The sequence below is a fragment of the Pteronotus mesoamericanus genome, unplaced genomic scaffold (assembly GCF_021234165.1).
Source record: "Pteronotus mesoamericanus isolate MK-2021 breed Mesoamerican mustached bat unplaced genomic scaffold, CSHL_Meso_final scaffold_85, whole genome shotgun sequence".
In the NCBI taxonomy this organism is placed as follows: domain Eukaryota; kingdom Metazoa; phylum Chordata; class Mammalia; order Chiroptera; family Mormoopidae; genus Pteronotus; species Pteronotus mesoamericanus.
The window spans coordinates 43,665,185-43,682,255 of record NW_026555329.1 but is presented as its reverse complement, the minus strand read 5'-3'; the positions used below and the strand labels follow the sequence as shown (position 1 = coordinate 43,682,255).

The 17,071-nt window shown below is 39.7% G+C and overlaps 1 protein-coding gene across 11 annotated transcripts in view; it reads right to left on the bottom strand.

The window, feature by feature from the left end:
• The window catches only part of SUGCT (succinyl-CoA:glutarate-CoA transferase), a 976,712-nt gene that overhangs the window by 818,645 nt on the left and 140,996 nt on the right, over positions 1 to 17,071 (bottom strand). For 10 of the 11 annotated variants that reach the window (XM_054563899.1, XM_054563900.1, XM_054563903.1 and 7 more), the window contains one exon: positions 12,704 to 12,847. The exons of the other annotated variant lie outside the window; for it this stretch is intronic. In XM_054563899.1, coding sequence (XP_054419874.1) covers positions 12,704 to 12,847 — 144 coding nt within the window. The remainder of the gene's footprint in view (positions 1 to 12,703; positions 12,848 to 17,071) is intronic. 11 annotated transcript variants of the gene reach the window in all.

The following is a 17,071-nucleotide window of genomic DNA, read 5'->3' as shown; positions in this document are numbered from 1 at the left end:
TCCTTGTTATTTACCAATATCATCTAAAGAATACTGTTTAGATGTTGATGTTAGTCAATCTTCAGTTGACAACTTTAAATCACATTAGAACTAAAAAATATCAAAGAATTTTATGACAAGGGTTAAATGTTTATAGCAATGAAACTACAAAGAAATTTGAGGCCCACTGAAAACCACATCCAGGCCATTGTCATATCTGTACAATGTAATGGTTTTATTGTGATTGAGGCAATAATCTCTGAGTTAATAATTAGCTACTATTCAAATCAAGTGTAATTTGTCTATTGTATACTAGATCACTTTTAAGACAGGAAGTACAAAATTACACTTTTAGCTACTGACATTGAATGTTACAATCATTCATTTATAATACTATTTAATGCAATCAAAATGAATAGAACAGTATATTTTTTACTACTGTATGAAATCACTATCACTTTCGAGGCAGCTAAAATTAAGTGCAAGTGTCATCAACTTAGTGCATGTGAACATTTATATAAAAAACAAAATGAATACATCTTTAAAAGGTGAAGTTTCCTATTATGTTACTTTGAAAACTATCTGGAAATAGCACTTCTCATTTATATAAAGCAAATTTTAATCATTTTGTGGTTTTGTTTTTAGATATGGAATCTGTAAATGTTATTTTAAATTGAAAGACTAAGTGAAGTTAGTCAAGATTTCTGTATTACGAAAAGTTGTAATAATTATGATAAAATCATTGTCAATAACCAACTTTTTAATTTCAGCACATTTATAACACTGTGAAACATTATTTCAATAACATACTAAAATTAATGCTACTCATCAGTAGAATACTTTCAATTTACAGAAATTTTTCATATCCTTTATTGCAGTACATCCTTAAAACAACACAGTATATATTAGTATATTGAACATTTGTAGTTGGTTGTCCAATGTCCATTTCCCCTTCCTCTGACCAAAAAATAACCACATCATTCTTTGGGGGAATCACCTCTACATAGTTACTTACAGTCCTATGATTTGAGTGGAGTTAACCACAATGCTAGTAGCAGGAATGGCTTAAGGCAACCAATATGCTGTGTCTTTCAGGCTTCATTAATTGATTCAACAATGGTGACTTAGCTCAGAGGACATATATGGTCTTGTTTTCTGGGACTTATATGAAAGAGGACTTGTTTTTTCTTTCACAAGAATTATCAAAAGATTCTGAAACTCTCCTCAGTGGTACAATATAAAGATGTAAAATTTGCAATAAGAACTGCTACAACTTTAGCTCCTCAGAATGAAGAATGGAGGAAAAGGGCAAAACAGCGAGAAAGGAAGAGAAAAGAGAATAGGAGTAAAAACAAAAAAGTAAAGAAAGACAAGTGAGTAAAATAAAAAGAGAAAAGAGATGCCTAAAGCTAAAGAAGCACACAGAAGAAGAAAAGAGAGAGTCCAGATACAAGGAATAGGGCATGTGCAAGAATCAGAGAAATACAGGGTGGTAGTGGGTTCAATGAATAAGAATGTTCTTATCATCCACTGCCTTGCACTGCAGGTAGGCTTCAGTATAAATGATCACCTGAACCACTGCCATTGGAAACTCTCTAACACTGCTTACAGCTCAGAAGGCTATTTTGAAGGCAGCAGCTATAGCCAGTATCCAAGCAGAAATAGTCTTTGGTTGAAAAAACTATCACCTAACAGAATTTAGAGAGAGAAAACAGAAGCCTGCAGAGGTTAAAATTCAGATTAGTAAGCATACTATTCAAAGCCCTTAATAGTCTCCACCTACCACATTCTCTAACCTTGTTAGAGAGCCACACAGAAGTATATATCACCTACAACTATACCATGCAACCCGGCCACCTCTACTAGTAAACCTTAAATGTATATGTCACCTCCCACTCCAAGCCAGCTAGCACAGAGCCTGGGATTCACAGACCGCACAGTTGAGTAAAGCTGAAAAAAAAACTTAGTCATCCTTTGGCTTCAAATTCTACTTTTCTCAAAATTTCCATATTTAAACAGAAACATTAGTCCATTAGGTTAAATTCCATATTTCTCATTCTCTAGATCTAAACATGGATAGAAAATAACTCAGAAGGGCCCACTTTATTGCACTATTTTATTATGGCTCTTGTCACACTGGGCAGGGGAGGTTTTGAATGTGCTTCTTTGTCACTGAGTGTTCTTTTCTCCCTCTGACTCTTAATCAATTTGCTTTCTACCCTGGAGCTTCACCACAGAAAAGCTAAAGTACCTTTGGCCCCTCAGGAGGCACAGTTCTTCTGTGACACTGTTGGTCAAAAAGATCAAACTCTCTTAGCCTCATTTTCCTTATAAGTAAAATGGAAATAAAAATTCCTTCCCTACCTACCTACCTTAAGTGGTTATTATGAGGATCATATGAAACAGATGTGAAAAGGCACAGCCCTAAAATAAGGCATAAGAGATTTTACAATAGCCAAGTGGTGAAAACAAACCAAGTGTCATTCAATAGATGCGGGATAAAGAAAATGTGATACACACACATATTCACATATATAAACAGTTGGCCCTTGAACAACATGAGGTTACAAGTGTGAACCCCACTACCACACACTATACCCTCCCACTCCATCACACATACATAGTTGAAAATCGAGAGGAATTAAGATGGCGGAGGAGTGAGTGGAAATCACGCTGACCTCCTCCCAGGACCAACCTGGAATTACAACTAAATTCTGGAGAAATCACCTAGAACAAACAACTGAACAATAGCAAGAGGAGTCTTGTAACCTCAGAGACAAAAGAATCAGCTTTAGCACAATCTAACTGGAAAGGAATGCAGTACAGACATGAGAAGGCGGACAGGGCGTCCACGGGCGGCAGCACCAGAAGGATATTGAAATGGCCAGCTGGATCCTCCTGAGAAGAGCAGGGTCTAAACCAAAAGTGGGGATCTCTAGCCCACAGCACCAGAGCACAAAAAGTATACAGAAAACAGCCAGCTGCGAAAAGCGGCAGGGTTGCTCTCTAACAGAGACAGGCAGCTGGAGACGCAAAGAACCGTTTAAAGGGGCAACACAAAATTTTTATTTGCAGCCACTTACCTTGGTCTCCAGCAAAGGCAGGAGCAGAGAAGCCTAGAGACACCTGAGGAGAGACTAGAGAAGGAGGCTTTGGGGAGAGAACTGAGAGAGTAGCTGGCAAGAAGAAGATCTCAGTGCTGACTCATCCTCTATGCGGCAGCAGCCATCTTGCTCAGGCAGAGTCCACGCCCCCATGAGCAGCACCTGCGACAAAGGACCTACTAGCGACTCCCCCAGGTGGGATTCCACCCTGCCCTGTGCTGTCTAAGCTGCCTGCTGTGTGCAGAGTGGGAGCCACAGACAGTAAATCCCTGGCTAAAGGGGGCGTAGAGGTCTGGCAACACTTGAGGAGAGACTGGGTACAGAGGCTTTGGGGAGAGAACGGAGAGAGTACCGGCAAGATCCCAGTGCAGACTCCTCCTCCATACAGCATGAAAGGACCCAATAAGCCCACCCCCAGGAGGGACTCTGGCCCGCCCTGAGCTGTCTAAGGTGGCCTGCTACGTGCAGAGAGAATAGATTAACATCTTAAGAAGACAGCCACAAACAGTAGATTACTGGAAGTCTCGAACAGACTGCCTAAGGTCAGACAGGGTCAACAGCTGACATCATCACAAGCAGATCCAGAGAGAAAAAAAACACTGGTCTCCTGCCATAGAAGTTCATACCACAAAGTCAGAAAATCAAGACAGAAAAATTGAAGAAGGAGAAGGAAAGAAGAAGAGCCTCACAAATAATGCGAAGACAAAGAAACAACACCCAGTCAAAGGGAAAGGAGGAATCCCTACAAAGAGAACTAAATGAAATAGAGGCAAGTAAACTATCAGATATTGAGATCAAAACACTGGTTTTAAGGAAGCTCAATGAGCTCAGAGAGAATTACAAAAAACTACAGGGAAACTAGGAGGAACTTACTGAAAACTATATCAGCATGAAAAAGGGCATAAGAAGTGTCAATAAGAGGCTAGAGGAAACGAAGAGTACAATTTCTGAATTGAAGAGCACAGTGGAAGGAATCAAAAGCAGGCTAGGAGAAGCAGAGGATCAAATGGGCAAGCTGGAGGACAAGGTAGAAAAAAGTTCTCAGAAAAAGCAAGAAAATGAAAAAAGACTCAAAAAGAATGAAGAGGTCTTAAGGGAAATGCAGGACAACCTGAAATATAAAAACATCTATATAACAAGGATACCAGAAGGAGAAGAGGAGGAGCAAGGGATAGAGAACCTGTTTGAAAAAGTAATGATGGAAATCTTCCCTCATTTCAGGCGATAAAAATTCACAATTCCAGGAAGCACAGAGGGTCCCATTCAAGAGGAACACAACGAGGCCTACTCCAAGACACATCATCATTAAAATAGCAAATATCAAAGACAAACAGAGAATCCTAAAACAAGCAAGGGAGAAAGAGGTAGTAACATATAAGGGAGTCCTGGTACGGCTAGCAGCTGACTTCTCACCAGAAACACTGCAAGCCAGAAGGGAATGGCAAGAAATATTCCAAGTCATGAAAAGCAAAGGCCTGCAACCTAGACTGCTCTACCCAGCAAGGCTCTCAATTAAACATGGAAGGCGAAATAAGGAGTTTTCCAGACAAAAGAAGGCTAAAAGAATACACCTCCACTAAACCAGCACTGCAAAATATGCTAAAGGGACTGCTTTAAGATGAAGAAAAAGTTTCTATGAATATCCCGTTCCTTTCAGAGTTGCCAATGCTTGATATTACCAATATTTTTAATACTCATTAATCTGATTGTGACAATGATTTTAATTGTTACTTTACTATTTGTTGAAACTAAACCTGTTTTTGTGTATTTCTTGCCCATTCCTATTATTTTTAAAAAGCTTTAAATTACATTTTAGTATTCTTTATCCATTTTTTGACCAAATGCTTGCAGAATTTTTCCCTAAGGAAAAAAATTAACCATTAACCCTTATTTTAGATGTGTTGCAAATACTTTCCCATTCTATTACTTGTCCTTTAACTTTTTTATACGTACATTACTATAGTCTTAAATGTTTAATATAGTCATATTGTCAATATTTTACTTTATGGCTTCTGGATTTTAATATATTACTTCAGGGTAAGAAAAACAGTAGTTTGTATTTTATTCAAAAACTCCTTATATTTTACATATTGATTTTTAATTCACCTGAATATTTTTTGTATAATGTGTGAAATACGGCTCTATATCTGTTTTCTTTCAACTAATAGTGGCCCATGCACCTTATTTCTTGAATAAGCCTTATTTTCCTCTTTGACTTGAAATATCAATTTAATCATATATTACATTGTTAGACAGATATGTGTTTGTTTCTAGAATGCTCATTTTATTTCACTGATCTACTTGATTATTTCTGTGTCCTTGTCATGTTGTTTAACACTGAGACTTTATAAAGGATTTAAATTTTTAATACTTCATAATGGATTTTGACATTTAAATAAATAAATAAATAATATCAGTCTGCATTGAAAAAAGAAAAAAAACCTACCTTTTGCGACAACATGGATGGAAATGGAGAATATTATGTAAGTGAAATAAGCCAGTTTGTGAAAGACAAATACCATATGATCTCATCTATAAGTGGACTCTATTCAACAATATAAACTAATGAACAAAGTAAACCACAGGCATGGAAACATGGAGCAGACTGAAAGTGACCAGAGGGGATGGGGAAGGAGGACAATGGTGGGAAGAAGGGGAAGGGACTAGACAAAGAACATGTATCAATGACATATGGACATGGACAACAGAGTGGGAAATGACCAGGTGAGGGTGCGGTATCGGGTGAAGGAGGGCAAAGGGGGAAAAATGTTGTAATAGAATAAACATGACTTAACAAAAAAAAGATTCAAGAGTCCGAGCCCGACACCAACTTCCCAAACCCAAGGTTCCAGTTCCAGGAAAAGAAGTCCTCATAACTTCTGGCTTTAAATATGAGTGGGGAGTATACTGACTGTGTGCCTCTTAAAGGGCTTACACTTGGACTTTCTCAGACTTGCTCCCTCTGAAGTCCAACTCCAAGGCAGTAGCTCAAATGGGACGTACAGGAAGGAACTGCATTATCTCGCATATGGCAAGAGATGGACAGGCAGCTTTCTCCCAGACAGAAATGCTAGCAGCTACTACTGTCCACAGAGCTAGCAAGCAGGCTCCATATCAGAGTCTTCATCAACCTCACTAACAGTGTTTGCCCTGACCCTGTGATTCCCTGAGACTTGCCCAACACCTCTCAGGCCAAATCAAGCCATTTCCAGTGGCTTTTTCACACAGCCTTCCCTGTCTCATGCTTTTAACTTTCCTAATATCTCTCAAATAGGCAGCATCTGGCCTCTCACTAAGAGTCTTCAGGACTGACACTAGTGAAAGCCAACCTTGGGTTGCACCGTGGCCTCTCCATGGCACCTACAAGCCCACTGCAAGTAGTAGCCATCTGCAGATCATTTTCTGGCTCATCATGCATAGCTGTGGGCAGTGTACAGGAGGCAGCTCACCTTGGACTACACCTTCTAGAAGATACCAGAGTCAGCGCACCCAGTGAACAGCTTTAGACCATATCAACACTCCACACAAACACCTCGACTATTGACACACTCAAGGTGGGGCCTAAGCGGGCACCAGAGCTCTGCTGATAAAACTCCTGGCCCTGTTCCATGAGGTCACGCCCTAGAAAACTGATATTCCACAGTGGTCGCAGCCAATGCTCCCACCCAGTCAATATGGGGTAAATTCCTCACACAGAGATGTCAACATTAATAAAGGCTCAACTACAACAGGAGGGTGTACATAGCCCACACAAAGGACACACCTGAGTTCCACCTAAGGTAACGGGGGAAGTTGTGCCACTGGACCTTACAAAAGGCCATTCTACCAACTCTGGGAGATGTAGCAGCTCTACTTAAGACATAGGGAGGAAAAAAAAAAAAATACCCACAGGGAGGCGGCCAAAATAATGGGACCCAAAAACATGTCCCAAATGAAAGTAGAGAAAAACAACCCAGAAAAAGAACTACACAAAATGGAAGCAAATGTGTTGATCATGAGATCGCAGGGGGGAGTTACTTTTGCATGTGGGTTTGTTTCCTGGGCTTGGTGGTTTTGTTCCAGCAGCAATTGCATAAAAACACACAAGAAGTGGTGCACAGACTGACCCTTACTGAACGAGCTGGAGGAAATGAACCAACAAAGAATGACAAAACATCAATCAAAACCCAGTTACTACCAGAGAGCCGACATAAATGGCATAAAAGGCATCCAAAGAGCTTCAGGCTCAAGAGTTCAAGGAGACTGCACCACTGAATCTCACAGGTCTCCTAATAGAAGATTAATGACAGAGTCAGGAAGTCAAAACAGATCAATTTAGGAAGAACAAGCAAAAAAGAAGAGTGTCACAAATAATGGGAAGACAAAGAAACAACCCCAATAAAGGGAAAGAAGAAATCCCCAGAAAGAGAACCAAATGAAATAAAGGCAAATAAACAATCAGATATTGAGATCAAAACAATGGTTATAAGGAAGCTCAGTGAACTCAGTAAACTCAGAGAGAACTACAAAAAAAATACAGGGAAACTATAAGGAACTTACTACAAAATATGTCAGCATGAAAGAGGACATAGAAACTATCAATAAGAGGCAACAGGAAATGAAGAACACAATCTCTGAACTGAAAAACCCAGTAGAAGGAATCAAAAGCATGCTAGATAAAGCAGAGAATCGAATCAGCCAGCTGGAGGAAGAGGTAGAAAAAGGCTCCCAAAAAGAGCAGGAAAATGAAAAAAACTCAAAAAAGAATGAAGAGGTATTAAGGGAAATGCAGGACAACCTGAAATGCAATGATAGTCATACAAAATGGATATTAGAAGGTGAAAATGATTAGCAACGGATAGAAAACCTGTTTGAAAAGTAATGATTGAAATCTTCCCTAATTTGAGGGGAAAAAAAAAAATCACACAAGTCCAGAGGGTTCTATTCAAGAGGAAGCCAAAGAGGCTCACTCCAAGACACATCATCATTAAAATGGAAAATATCAAAGACAAACAGAGAATCTTAATGGTAGCAATGAGAAACAGGGAGTTACATATAAGGGAGCCCCCCAAGGGCTAGCAGTTGACTTCTCAACAGAAACACTACAAGCAAGAAGGGAATGCCAAGAAATATCCCAAGTCATGAAAAACAAAGGATTGCAACCGAGACTCCCCTACTCAGAAGACTCTCAATTAAAATGGAAGGCAAAATAAGGAGATTCCCAGACAAAAGGATAAAAAAAATCCACCTCCACCAAACCAGCACTTCAAGATACACTAAAGAGACTGCTTTAAGAAGATGAAGAAAAAGAATAGGAAAGGGAGGAACACTGGTACAAAGGAAAAAAATGAAAAACTACCTATCAATAATAACTTCAACTGTAAATGGATTAAATTCTCCAATCAAAATACACAGGGTAGTCGAATGGATTAGAAAACATGACCCGCACATATGTTGCCTACAAGAGACCCACTTCAGAACAAAAGACCTACAAAGACTGAACGTAAAGGTATGGAGAAAAATATTCCAAGCAAATGCACAGGAAAAAAAAAAGGTTGGGGTAGCAGTACTTCTATCAGACAGCATGTATTTCCAAACAAAGGCCATAAAGAGACGCAGAAGGACACTTCATAACACTCAAAGGAAGAATCCAGCAAGACGACGTAAACATTGTAAACCTATATGCACCCAATATAGGAGCACCCAAATATACAAGGAAAATCTTGGACGATTTCAAGAAAGATATAGACAGCAACACACTGATAGCAGGGGATTTTAACACCCCACTATCAACAATGGATAGATCATAAAAACAAAAAACAACAAGGATATTGTGGATCTGAAGAACGCATTAAATCAAATGGACTTAACTGACATACATAGAACCTTTCATCCCAAAGTAGCAAAATACGCCATCTTTTCAAATGCACATGGAACATTTTCAAAGATAGACCACATGACAGGAAACAAAACACGCCTCAACATATTCAAGAAAACTGAAACCACAACACGCATTTTCTCTGACACAGGGCCTTGAAACGGGAAACCAACCTCAAGGAAAAAACTCAAAAATATTCCAATTCATGGAGACTAAATAGCATGCTATTAAACATTGAATACGTCGATAATGAGATCAAGGAAGAAATCAACAAGTTTCTGCAAACAAATGAAAAGGAACACACAACAGTCCAAAACCTATGAGACACAGCAAAGGCAGTCCTGAGAGGGAAGTTCATAGCAATACAGGCCTACCTTAAAAAGATACAAACATTTCAAATAAACAACCTAACCCTACATCCTCAAGAACTGGAGAAACAACAACAAAAAAAGCCCAGAACGAGTAAAAGGGAGGAAATAATCAAGATCAGAGCAGAACTCAATGACAAAGAGACTAAAAGAACAATTTAAAGGATCAATAAATCCAGGAGCTGGTTCTTTGAAAATATAAACAAAACAGACAAGCCTTTAAGCAGACTCATCCAGGAAAAAAGGGAGAGGACTCAAATAAATAATACCGAAAAAGAAAGAGAAATTACAACTGATACCACAGAAATCCAAAGATTGTAAGAAATTATTAACAACAATTATATGCCAAGGAAGTTGAACACCTGGGTAAAGCGGACAAATTTCTAGAAAAATATAATGTCCTGACACTGAATGAAGAAGCAGCAGAAAGCCTGAATAGACCTATAAAAGCTAGTGAAATAGAAGAAGTAGGAAAAAACTACTGGCACACAAAGGCGCTGGACAGGATGGTTTCACAGGAGAATTTTACAAAGTATGTAAGGAAGAGCTAACCCCTGTCTTTCTCAGACTGTTCCAAAAAATCCACAAAGATGGAAGAGTCCCAAAATCTTTTCATGAGGCCAGCACCATTCTAATTCCAAAACCAGATAAAGACACAACAAACAAAACTACAGGCCAATATCACTGAAGAACACAGATGCTAAAATGCTCAACAAAATATTGGCAAACCGCATCCAGCAAATCAATAAACATAAACAAAAGGAAAGACAAAAATTACATTATCATATCAGTAGATGCGGAAAAAGCACTTGATGGGTTACAGCATCCATTTATGATAAGAACATTCAGCTAAGTGGAAACAGAGGGGGCATACCTCAACATAATAAAGACCATATATGAAAAACCCACAGCCAACATCATACTCAATGGGCAAAAACTAAAAGCTTTCCCACTAAAATAGGGAACAAGACAAGGTTATCCGCTTTCACCACCTCTATTCAACATAGTATTGGAAGTCCAAGCCACAGGCATTAAGACAAGAAAAAGAAATAAAAGGCATCCAAATTGGAATGGAGAAAGTAAAACTGTCACTGTTTGCAGATGACATGTTAGTGTACGTAGAAACCCTATAGACTCCATCAGAAAACTCCTCAACCTAATAAGTGAATTTGACAAAAAAGCAGAATACAAAGTCGGTACTCAGAAACTGAAGGCATTTTTGTACACCAACAATGAAATATAAAGAATCAGAAATCAGGGAAAAAATCCCATTTGCTATACCAACGAGGAAAATCAAGTACCTAGGAATAAACTTAACCAAGGAGGTAAAAGACGCACTCAAGAAAACTACACAATGCTGTAGAAAGAAATTAAGGAAGACACAAATAAATGGAAGCATATACCACATTCATGGATTGGAAGAATTAACATCATCAAAATGTCCGTACTACCAAAAGCAATTTATAGATTCAATGCAGTCCCTATTAAAATACCAATGACGTATTTCACAGATATAGAACAAACATTTCAAAAATGTATATGGAACCATAAACAGCCCCGAATAGCTCCAGCAATTTTGAGAAAGAAGAACAAAGTAGGAGGGATCACAATACCTGACATCAAACTATATTACAAGGCCACTGAAATCAAAACAGTCTGCTACTGGCATAAAAACAGACACAGAGATCAATGGAACAGAATAGAGAGCCCGGAAATAAACACACGTCAATACAGTCAGTTAATAGCTGACAAAGGGGGGAAGTAGCATAAAATGGAATAAAAATAGCCTCTTCAAAAAATGGTGTTCAGAGATCTGGACAGCCACATGCAAAAAAATTAAATGTGACCACCAACTTATGTCATACACAGAAACAAACTCAAGATGGATAAAAGACTTAAATATTAGTCGCAACACCATAAAAGTCCTAGAGGAGAACATAGGCAGGAAACTCCCAGATATTCCACACAGCAATATTTTCACCATTATGTCCCCTAAACCCCTAGAGCAAGGGACATAAAGGAAAGAATTGACATATGGGACTTCGCCAAAATAAGGAACTTCTGCACAGCTAAGGAAAACATCAGCAAAATGAAAAGGGAATGAACCGTATGAGAAAATATATTTGCCAATGATACCTCAGACAGGGGTTTGATCGCCAAAATATATAAACAACTCACACAACTCCACTCCAGGAAGACAAACAATCCAACTAAAAAATGGGCAAAGGACCTGAACAGACACTTCTCCAAGGGAGACATACACAGGGCCCAGAGACATAAGAAAGGATGCTCAGCATCACTAGCCATCAGAGAGATGCAAATTAAAACCACAGTGAGATACCACTTCACACCAGTCAGAATAGCCATCATAAGCAAATTAACAAACAAGTGCTGGAGAGGCTGTGGAGAAAAGGAACCCTAGTACACTGTCGGTGGGGATGCAGACTGGTGCAGCCACTATGCAAAACAGTTTGGAATTTCCTCAAAAAGCTAAAAATGGAACTGCCTTTTGACCCAGCAATTCCACTACTGGGATTATACCCTAAGAATACCAAAACATCAATCCAAAAGAACCTATGCACCCCAATGTTCATAGCAGCACAATTTACATTAGCCAAGCATTGGAAGCAACCTACGTGCCTAACAATAACTGAGTGGATCAAAAAACTATGGTACATTTACACAATGGAATACTACGCAGCAGAACAAAAGAAACAGCCACTGCCCTTCACAATAGCATGGATGGAACTGGAGAGCATTATTCCAAACAAATAAGACAGGCGGTAAAAGACAAAAAACATACGATCTCACCTGTAAGTGGAACCTAATCAACAAAACAAACAAGCAAGAAAAATATAACCAGTGACACTGAAATAAAGAACAAACTGACAGTAACCAGAGGGGAGGTGGGAGGGGGATAATGGGGGAAAAGAAGGGGAAGGTTCAAGTCAAGGAACATGTATAAAGGACCCATGGACAAACCCAAAGTGGGGAAGGATTCAGGGTAGGAGGTGGATGTGGGTGGGACAGGGAAAAGTGTTGGCAAAGGAAAAAATATGTATAAGCTTCAAAAAAAAATAATAAATCTTTAAAAAAATTTTAGAAATGATAAATAATAAAATCTAGTTCAATCCCTGACTGGTATGGCTTCTGGGTCAGGCATTGTCTCACAAAGCTAAAATCTAGTTCAACAATAATGGCTACATACAGCAAAATCTTTATATTACCTTTGTTTTAATATAAAAACTGTTAAATACACCAAAACAAAACAGATTTTTCTTTTTGTCTGTTTTGTTTTTTACGTTTTGAAACATGATAACTGAATGTAACATGAAAGAGTATAACCCAGGTAAATGTTTTTATTTCACTATCTAACATGTTATTTCAATTGGTACCTGAGATGATAGTAGGTTACAGTCAATGAAAAGTCCTTTTCCAGTTCTATATCTTTGTATCAATCCAGCCATAATCGCTCCATATGCATACAGGCCAGTGGCCAGATCAGTCATGGCTACTCCTGGACGAACTGGATCTCCATCCTGATTTAAGAGTTAGGTTGAGAAAAAGAAAATTTAGAATTAAAACCATCATATGATTTCTCCAATAACAAAGGTCAAATAAAAGAAACAACTGTATGCGACATGTACAAAAACAAACTAAAGAAATTCCACAAACTAGTATTGTGGGTATATGTTGGTAGTGAGAATATATTTATATATTTGTACTGTATACCCAGTGAATTTCTTACCCTATACCCTACCAAGCAAACTAAACCAAACTACATGAAATAAAATATTTTTAAACATGTCTGGAATTCTTTTTAATATATTTTACCTGTTTACACCAAAAGAGAAAATAATTGAATCTGAACTTAAATGAGTCAATCTGCTGGAAAGGAAAGAGTTAAAGTATTATGAGGGCAGACCACCCCCACCAAAAAAAAGGAATTTATTCATAAAAAATTCTGTATTTATTCTTACACATTTAAACATCAGTCACCTTCAACGTGCTCCCCATTTGATGCAATACACCTATCAAGACGTTTTTTCCACTATTCAAAACAATTTTTGAACTAGTTGATTTTCATACCCTTTAGTGCTTCTGCCAGTTTTTGTTTCACCTCTTCCACTTCAGCAAAACATTTCCCACTGAGGACTTTTCTCATCCTGGTCAGCCTCAAACAACGCCAGCTGGTCCACTGATACACATGTGTTCCTAGAACACTCACCTAGTGGGGAAGCCTATACTGCATGGGGCCTGCCTTCCCAAAGATAATTCTGTTTTGTAGGGGTATCCTCCCTTATATTTTGTTTTTCAATGGTGGATAGAAGGATCTGCTGGCTGGGGCTGCTGGGGGCGGGGGCGCGGAATAGATCTAATTTCCTTATAAACATGGTACTAACTGGCAAATATACTAATAGTGTTGGGTTTAATAAAAAGACCTGAACCCAAGATGGCAGCAGATTAGGTTCAAGTTACACTAACTTCCTCCCAGGACCAAGATTGGAGACAACTAAATTAAAGAAATATCATCTTCAATGAACAAATGAACTAGCTGGAGAGAAGCCTGATAACCAAGGACTTGTGTTAGAAGCCACATTGAGACTGGCAGGAAGTACAGAAGCATGAAAGGGCTGGCTGGGCTCCCATGGGCAGCAACTGAAGTGCGAGAGGCATATCTCCCCTGTGGAGAGATATCTACCCCTGAGAAGTAAGGGGTCTAAACACCAAGCCAGGTCACACAGCCTAGAGAACAAGAATGGGGAAAGGCTCCCACATAATATCTGGCTGTGCAAAGCAGTGAGATTTATATCTACCAGATAAAAATGGCTAGAGATGCAGCCATACTCTTAAAGGGACAATACACTAAATTTCATTTGCAGCCGCTTATCTGGGCTTCAGTAGAGAGAAGAAAGGGTTGACTAAATCCATACAAGGAGAGCTTGGGGTTGGTGACTCTGAGGAGAACTGAAGGGTCAGCCTCCAGGATCCCAGGACACAGTCATTCCCCCATACTGCAGAAGCCATCTTTCTTGGGACAGCACTCCTCTCCATGAGGCAGCACCATGGGGAAAAGCAACAGCCCCAACTGAAAGAATCCATCTTGCTTCACCCTGTGGAGGAACAGCCCTGCTGGACAGTACAGCTGGAGGCTCTTCAGTGACCAAGCCTAACAGGCAGCCTGCAGATGAAGGCATAGAGGTGCTTTGAGACTTTTACTGACCCACCCCCAGTATCAGTGCTCATAAAAGCCTGTCTTGCTGCATAGCGTGGTCCTTTCCATGCACACCCAAGCACAGCAAGGGAACCACAAACTGTGGATCACTAATGGCTCCAAATGGGTTGCCCAGGGACAGTCTCAGGCAGTATCTAACATAGGTGTGAACCACTCTTTGTAGGTCTACTTAATACATTAAAAAAAAAAAAAAAGCCAAAATGGGGAGACAAATAAACAGGCCCCAAATTAAAGAACAAGAGAATTCTCCAGAATAAGAACTAAATGAAATGAAGGCAAGCAATTTATCAGATACAGAGTTAAAGTAACAATTTAAAAAATGCTCAGCGAGCATGAAAAAAACATGCAAACCATAAAAAGGACCAGTCAGAAATAAAGAATGCAATATCTGAAGTGAGTAATACACTGGAAAGAATAAACAATAGGTTAGATGAAGCAGTGGATCAAATCAGCAATTTGGAAGATGACAAGAAATGAGCAACCAGAATAGCAGACAAGTAGGTGGAAGCTGAGTCCACTTGCTCTTGCACTCAGCTCAGATACTTGACTGATCTTTCAAAAAGTAAACTGAACATTCAATGGAATCTTAGCTGATATGAAGGTTGGAGGCCAAGGAGTACAGAATATGTTTCACAATGGGCAGTAAGGCAATTTTATGGGTGGAAGGGGAAATACCCTATGCTTGAGGCCTGAAGCCATAGAGAGCCCAGTCAAAAATCCGCAGCTTTGCAGCTCCCTCACTCCCATGGCAGGGAATACCCAGACCCTGGCCATGAGTGACCTGGATACACAAAGTTGGGGGGATCCAGGATACACACATACACAGTGGGAAGCACACCCATAGTTGCAGTGGCAAACGCCAGCCAGGAGAATGCCAGTGAGAGAGAGGGATACTATCTGCACTTGGATTGGAAGAGGCTGGCTTTTGCCAGCCATGACTACAAGAGATCCTGACTTTCTGGGAGAGACTGTGAATAGCTGGAAAGCCAGAGAGTGACTCAGGGCTACAGTGGGAGTGCCCACAGAGACTTTTTAAAAGGGCAGCTGCCCTGCCAGCAAGAGGAAAGGATTTAGAGAATGGTTTGCTCCCACTCAGTGCAGCTGGGCAGATTGATTAGAAAGGGGCAAAGCGAGGGGATTTCTTGGCCCCAGCCCAACACAGCTGGCAGGGCAGATGCTGCAGAGAGTGGAGAGGGCAGGGCTCTGTATGGTACGAGGAGAGTGGGCTGGGAACTGTGCACCTGAGTTTATTTAAAGCCATACAGAGCCCTGTTACCCAGCAGAAACTCCAGGGTAATCACACCCAGCCCCCTCTACTTGCAGAACAGGAAAGCTCTACAAAATAAGGCAGGGCAGGCTCAAGACCCTGAAGGGTGCATTTCCGCAACAGGAAGACAGCAAAAGGAATGCCTAAAGGGCCCATTTTGAACTCCTCTCAGGGAGACAACATAAACTGCATCCTAGGGCCCTTTTCACTCAAGCCACCAAAGTGGGAAGAACAGAAAGCAGTTCAGCAAGGGAGAGTCAGGGGCCCACTCAGCCTCAGCTCAAACACAGAGCCGCCCTCAACACTAAGCAAGAGAGAGAGGAACCTCTTACATACATTGCACCTCCCTATGAAACAGACAGTTAATTAATTGAAACTATGCATTATTCAAAGTAAACTGGGACTTGCCAAGAAGGGTGGTACAGGGGCAGAGGGAACACAACCACAATTTTCCCAGAAGACTGAACAGTGCCTCTCAGGGGAAACCTTGGGTCCCACCTTCCCAATCACAACAGAAGCTCCCTGTGTGAAGCAGGTGAAAGTGGTATAGGCAGTGTTGCCAGAAGGTGGACAACACACCCTGGACCTTGAGTGGATAAAACACCAATGGCAATCCAGAAGTCAGAAGATAAACACCAAACAGCTGAGATAAATTTCACCTTGCTCTTCTTCAGAATTTGCATTTTTTTCTTCCTTTCACCTAGCCTTTTAATATTTCTTCTCTTGCTTCAGTTATATTCCAACTAATTTAATACGCTTTGTGTTTTAATTTTTATTCTTTTTATACAGATTTAATACTTTTTTTATTTTATTGTTATTTCCAATCTCACATTGCACCCTTCCCTTGACTTACTCCATTTTGCCTTCTTCCAACTCTTTATTTTCATTATAAATTTTACTCTCTTCCACACTACACCTTATTCCTATTCCTTATTCTATTTCTCCTCTGCCATTTCAAAAGCATTCTTCCTTCCTTTAATCAGCTCACATTACCTTTCCCACTCTTATAATATTCTTATTTCCTTTCCACGTATGTAAATTGTGCCCTGCTGAGCATGGATGTTATACTTATTGCTGTACTTCTTCAGTGGTATTCCTATTTGTTTACTATATTTTGTACTTCAAATCTCATAGGTTACTCTCTCCCTGTGTCTTACTCCATTTTGCCTTCCCCCTGCCTTGGTATATTTGAGTTAGGAATTTGATTTTACTTTCCACTTTCGTAAGTCTGGATTCTATTCCTTAGTCTATTTTTCCTCC